The sequence below is a fragment of the Malus sylvestris genome, chromosome 7, assembly GCF_916048215.2.
Source record: "Malus sylvestris chromosome 7, drMalSylv7.2, whole genome shotgun sequence".
Lineage (NCBI taxonomy): Eukaryota > Viridiplantae > Streptophyta > Magnoliopsida > Rosales > Rosaceae > Malus > Malus sylvestris.
The window spans coordinates 3,028,900-3,035,935 of NC_062266.1; the positions used below are offsets into that span (position 1 = coordinate 3,028,900).

Below are 7,036 nucleotides of genomic sequence, written 5' to 3' on the forward strand. Positions count from 1 at the left end.
AGTTGCAATCACTCTGACGGTGAATTCGTTTTGACCCTCAAATTCTTAGGTCGGCTTACTAGGCGTTGTAGGCTGCACGTGCCGATTCACCACCCTTGAATCAAATCCTTAAAGATCAAGTCACCAACTGGAAGAAAAGCGCATCAATCTTGAAGATCATACTGTTGACCAAACTGCTCAGGTGTGAATTAGAAAGATTGAACAGAGCAACAAGTCGTCACCTTCACCTTGTGCCTGCTTGTCATGTGTTCAAGTCAACCTTCAAGGATCAAGCCCTAACGGCCCTTGAAGAAGTTTCCAACCAAATTCAAGATCAAGACTCGACGGCCCTTGAGGAAATCACAAGTCCGATTCAAGATTAAGTGTCTACCACCCTTGAATCAAAACCTAGTTCAAGAATAAGCTGTGGAAAATCAACAATTGGAGGAATCCAGAAAATCCTCCAACCCAGTTCAAGATCAAAGCTGTGGAAAGTCAACAAGCGCAACAAAATACGTGTCGATTCATCCATTACCAAAGCCAAAGATCATCTACCACATGAAGCTCCTTGTGGCCCAATTTCAACCTTCAAGATCAAGCCTCAACGGCCCTTGAAAAAAAAAAATTTCAAACAAAAGTTCAAGAACAAGCCTCAACGGCCCTTGAAGAAATCTCAAGCCCAATTCAAGATCAAGCCTCAACGGCCCTTGAAGAAATCTCCAGCCCAATTCAAGATCAAGCCTCGACGGCCCTTGGATCGACATCTACAGTAAGGGACTTCAAAACACATCTCCTACACGTGACAAGCACATGTATATGACGTGCCTTGAAGTGGGGGCATTTGTAGACATCAAAATTTCGGTAAATAAATGTTGACCAATAAATCAAAGTGTCAACGCTCATGTATTACATAAATTTTACACGTAGCGTGTGACTCAACGAAAATTGAAATGAGTTGGAAAAGTCATCAAATAGGACACGTGTCAACACCTGGCAGAAACGACTTATTTCATCTGGAATATTATATTCGAAATTAGACCTTGGAAAATTCTATAAATACAAGCCTATTTCATTCATTGAAGGGGACTAATTCATATTACACCTTGAAGCTCTGAAGCTTTGAAACTCCGAAGATCTCAAGCATCCAGGTTCCCGAAGAATCAAGAAAGCCTTCTTCGTTCTTCGTTCATCGTTCTTCCAAGATCAAGCCCCAACGGCCCTTTGGATCAACAACCATCCACCAATTCAAGATCAAGCCCCGACGGCCCTTGAAGAAAGTGTTCTTCGTTCTTCGTTCATCGCTCTTTCAAGATCAAGCCCCGACGACCCTTGAAGAAAGCACCATCGTTCACCACCCCTTTCATCCAAGATCAAGCCCCAACGGCCCTTTGGATCAACAAACATCGACAAATCCACACACATCCAACCGTTCTTCAAGATTAAGCCCAAAAGCCCCTTAAAGATCCGTTCATCACTGTTCTTCAAGATCAAGCCCAAAAGCCCTTGAAGATCCGTCCAACCGTTCTTCAAGATCAAGCCCCAACGGCTCCTTGAAGATCCGCTCAAATCCACCTTCAAAGATCAAGCCCGCAGCCCTTTGAAGAAGCTTCCAACAGTTCATCCAAGATCAAGCCTCAACGGCTTTTGGATCAACAAAACATCCACCAATCAACACCTTACGGAGATCGAATCAGAGGATCAAATTTGAGAGAGATTGTAACCCAAAAATCATCAAAATACAAATATTTGTTTGTGCACGTTGTTCTTGTCTCTTTCGTTTCAGGAATTTTCCGTGTTTACAGTGACAATATGGTATGTATATATTTATTTAGTATTATGTTTTTCATTTGATTATTTATTTGTTTAAAATATATTTTTCTTAACGGGTAACGGGTCGGATCATATTACCTGTTAATATTATCGGGACGATTTCGGGTCGGGTCATTTTACCTATTTATTTTAACTGGTGTTACACGACATGACCCGTTAAGATATCGGGTATGACACGAACACGAAAAACACGACACGAATGTCAGGTCTATATGTATGGCTCATAGAAACAGAATTCAACATAATGAGCACAACAAGAAGATGTATACCAATTAAAAAGTATTTGATCGATTTTTCTTGAGTATCTACAAGCATTTAGCACTGACATATATTTGACCATTAAAATAGATCTAACGATTTTAACTGAGTGACCAATGACTGTTGAATCAAATTCAATGGTCAAATTTATGTCACCATTGATTGTCTGTAGATACTTGAGAAAAATTGATGTATGATGACTATGTATAAGTAAAATCACAAGCATAACATTCCCTACATCAACATGGCACTATTGCCTTAAAAGTAACTAGATTGAGCTTGCAATAGCTCTAGTTGCGCCAGTAATTTTGCGGTGGTTGATTTCAATCTGGAGTCACCATGCTGGGCTAGATCAATCAGCACTACCTGAGCAGACTCCCCGTATGTCACTCGGTGTTCCTCAACTCCGAAAATCTTTTCCAATATCCATAGTGCTTTCTCTTGAGCCTTGATGCTCCCGGATTCGAGGACTTTTATGATGGGCGGAATTCCTGACTTTTTAGCTATGTAATTGCTTCCGTTTTCCCAAATGTCGTCGTGCAAGAGGGTTGCAAGGACGCTCAGTGCGGCTTCATCTGCTTCCCTCTCCTTACCTTCCAATATTTGGATTATAGGAGGGATAGCACCTGCCTTGACCAAACAAAATGTGCTTTTCACAAAGCATTTTCCATCATGAACTTCACAAACAGCATCTTGAGAAGGAGGAACGCACAACCACCTTGGTTTCCTCGACTTCATTAGAGATGATGAATTCTGCGAAAATTGAGCTAGCGACGTTGCAGCCCTGCATTTGGCAACAGGTGATCCACTCGAGAGTAGCTTTACAAGCAAAGGAATTACACCTTGTTCTGCTGAATACAGTTGTAGTTTCTTATCAGAAGGACTTGTGAACCGAATTAATAGACCTGTAATGCTTTCTGCTAACCAGCATGTCTCCTCTGTTGCAATTTCGGATCTTGGATTCATTATGGACACCATTATCGGTACCAAATTCTCTCTCTTTAATAAATCCGTCACCTTCTTGTTACTAATGGGAAGATGGCTAAGTATGCCAACTGCAGCAGCTTTTTCACTGTCAGATGTTGATGTTGAGATGATATTGATGATTCTTCTGATATAGGTTTCTCCTAGTTGGTCTGTCAACTCTTCCGTTAAATCTTTTGAAAGAGTGTAAAACAAATTCAAGGCACTGCTCCTGATTTGAATGTTAGTTTCCATCAGGAATGGTAGGAGAAGCTGAACAGCGCCATTTTCTTTCATCCTTCTTCTAACTTTTTCTGCTCTGGAATGAGAGGCAATGCTATTAAGTGCTTGTAATAGGTGATTTTGAATTACCGGACTGGTGAGATTTAAAAGTGAGAGCATCTGCTGAGCCACATCTGAGTTCACAAGAATAGATTCCGATTGAGCAATCCTTGCAAGAATTGCTGACGAAGGCTCCCGAAGAGTCATCAGTACTGATGTCACAGAAAAAAGGAGCTGAAGCAGGGATGCTACGATGCCTGAACTGATCAACCGCTGGATATTTTCTGTCAGGTTTGACAGATTTTGCAAGGCACTTAAAGCAGATAATTTGGCTTCGAGCTTGCCTACACTAAATATTCTGACAAGAGGTTCGATCGCACCATTTTCCCCGAGGGAAGCTCTACTTTGATCTGTGAGCTCCATCCTTGAGAGTGCTGTTGCCATCAGGATCTTACTCATGTCCGAACCTGCAAAGACATGATATGGATAGTTTGTTAAGTGCCCCGGAATTTGCAGGATGATGGAGATTAAACCTTACCAACAAGAAAATGGAGGTTAAAAGACCATGATCTCTGTAATGTTCATTGACAAAACAAAGTTCATCTATACAAAGACACACTTATGTGCTGAATGCCTCAGCTGTATCACTGTAAGATGTATTACAAGGAAACTGTATCCTACTAAATTTGCCGGTTCAGCTTGAACGTTAAGACCATAAACATAAGGTCAAATCCAAATTAGAAGTGAACTGTGATTATTGTTTGGCCAATACCCTGATTGAAATTAAGCATACGAAAAACAAAACAAAAAAACTAATTTCGCTCAGCTATAAACCACAGATTCAAGCAAATTACACAAATGATCAGTTTTTCAGGGCTACAGTTTTAGATTCTAATGCCCTGTGGTTAGATAATCGCCAAAACAAAAGAGCTGTAAAAGTGAGAGGAAGTTTTGCATCACCTTCTTTTAGGTACTGCACTAGCGGCGTAAAGTAACCGGCCTCTGCCATATGAAGCGCATTCTGAGTATTGCTAGATAATGCATTCAACAACTGCCCTGCGTTATGTGAAGCGACATGATCATCCCCATTTAACAAGGCAACCAACATAACTATACACCCTTGAATCCGCCCAAGCCGGCGCCTGACTGACTGAAGATCCGAGAGATACAGCAACAACCCCACAGCTTCTTTCCTTTCTTCTTCATCTCGTACCAATGATTTCACGATCGCAGATAAAAAACCAACATCCGCCATTTTCTCCTGCACACTACTTTATAAAGTGAGATAACAAATTCACATGGGAATCATAAATTTAAAATCAAGATTGATATGAACACAAAAAGAAGAAAATTACCTTATTATCAGCATTATCTGAAGCAAGGCTTCTTAACAATCGAATAATACATAGCCGATTATCTGAATTACTCGAACTCAACCGATTAAACAGAATCGGAATAACACCTTCATTAGTAATCCATTCATCTCCAACCCTTTTGTCTTCAATCAAATCATTCAATTCCAAAAGTGCAAATTTAAGCTGTTCATCATCACCATACTTAATTTGCAAAGAAACATCATCAATACCGAAAGAAACCCTTTTCTCCTCCTGTATTTCCTCTTCCACTTCCACTTCCATTTCCAACTCACTAACAAGATCAGAACCATAACTAGTGCTCGCAAACGAACTCACATCGAACCGCGTACTTATCAAATCCTTGTGTAAGCCCCCAATCTTGTCCTTCAAATCTGTGGACACTTCTAGACTTGCCAAGAGGACTAACCCTAATGTTCTCCCAAGATCATGAACTACATCCTCAACTTGTCTAACAAATGATTTTGTCTCTTGGGTTTTCAGCAAAGCCTTGGCTCTCTTGAGCTCTGACCCAAGAGACTCAACAGCTTTTCTCACTGGTTGGTGATTAAAAAACTTGGTATTCTCCATTATTCCATCAAGAATTGGAGCTAATTTCCCAACCAAGATTACAAATTCAGTCACTACTTCTCTTTGGGTTTCTGAGTTTTGAGCCAAAGAACTCACCTCATTAACCAATGCTTTAATCTCCATCACAAGTTCTCTAAAACCTCTCTTCTCCTCCATATTCTTCCTTTCTCCTCACTGCAAAGAAACAGAGCAAATTAACAAAGATACACCCAAGAGAGAGATTTGTGACGCTACAGACGGAATGGTTGAAATATATTAAGGAATGGAAACACAGAGAAGATACAAGGAAAATAATAAGAAATGAAGTATTGAAATCGATTTTAAAAAGACTTGAAATGTTGATTTCTTGGCCATATTGACTGGGGAAATAGTGAATGACAAGAAGGCTTGGAAGTTTGCGTTTGGATGTATGCGAAGAGGTATCAAAAGGGTCAGCGTCGGTGCTTTGACTTGGCTAATTAGTTATTAATGGAATGATAATATCTCCCCCTTCTAGTTGTTGTTCATGCACCATTGAAAGAAAATGGTGGAGCGCAGGAGAAGCAGTCAAACGTTGGCAATTAATTCTCCGCCTGTTTTTGGTTCTCTCATTCTTTTTCCATTTGATTGCTTTGTTGGTTTTGTTATGGAGGAGGATTGTCTGCCCTCCAAGTTCCCGTACCCTCTTATGCCCTCCTGATTGTGTGGTCACGGTTAAGCCACGTTAATATTTTACATTATTATTCATTTTTATCTTATTATCTTTATAAAAAAATAATATAAAATATTAACGTGGCTTAACCGTGACCACACAAAACAGGAGGGTATGGAAGGGCACCGAAACTTGGAGGGCAGACAATCCTCCTCCTTTTGTTATACTATAATTGTATTCTTTACAAAAAAAAAAATTATATAATATATATATAATATTGTACGAAATATGTCATTGAGTTTTATGTTTGCATCAAACTGCCGGAGCTTTATAAACTTTAACGTGGCTTTGAATGTAGTTTGTGAGGTTTCGTGGGCCAACTGCTACATGTGGGGCTGCTTTTCAGAGTAGTTTACCGGAAAGAATCCAAATATCTGGTTGGTAAATATTCTATGGGAACTTGTGAACTTGTTGCTATGAGTTTTGACAAATTGCTTTGATTCTCATTTCTTTCCCTATTGAGAAATGCTAATGAGATTCTCAAAAAATCACCTCATATTTTTATTATAATATTTTATAATATTGGTATAGAAATTGACTTTATATTGTTAAGTGGCAGATAATCTATGAAAATTCATTTTAAAATCTCTCTTAGTAATGTGAAAAATACTAAGAGCATTTCTAAAGGAGATATCAAATATAATATGTCAAAATTTTATTTGATGGCTGATGTGGCAAATTGAATACAAAGTTAAATATTTTCTTTTCCAATGAATAAGTTAAATATTTATTTTGTTATTATATTGAGCCGTTAGGCAAAATAAAAAAATAGTTACATTAACTATTAAAAAATAGTTAAAATTGATTTTAGTTTTTATTCTATTGTTAAATTAAATATTTTTTTACTCCTTTGTTTGCTGTTAAAAAAGACAGCTAGAAAGCAAAAAGTCGAATGACTCAGCTGCCACATCATATATGGCATCTCCATTGGAGAACACCTGAATAACTTTTAGTCCTATTTAGCATATTTGACATCTCTTTTGTTGATGGTGACTCTCTCAAAATGTGATTCTCCAGAGACTCTACTATCTAATGTTTTTGACACAATATTTTATAATGTTGGCATAAAAATTAATCTTAAACTATAAGG

At 38.6% G+C, this 7,036-nt stretch overlaps 1 protein-coding gene across 1 annotated transcript; it reads right to left on the reverse strand.

Moving 5' to 3' along the window:
- Positions 1-2,073: 2,073 nt before the first annotated feature.
- On the reverse strand, positions 2,074-5,790 carry LOC126630332 (U-box domain-containing protein 43-like). The gene is made up of 3 exons (XM_050300417.1): positions 4,668-5,790; positions 4,273-4,573; positions 2,074-3,779 (listed from the first exon to the last, which is right to left on the reverse strand). Exons 1-3 carry the CDS (start codon positions 5,409-5,411, stop codon positions 2,326-2,328), a joined length of 2,499 nt encoding a protein of 832 aa, XP_050156374.1. The 5' UTR covers positions 5,412-5,790; the 3' UTR covers positions 2,074-2,325.
- Positions 5,791-7,036: the final 1,246 nt, after the last annotated feature.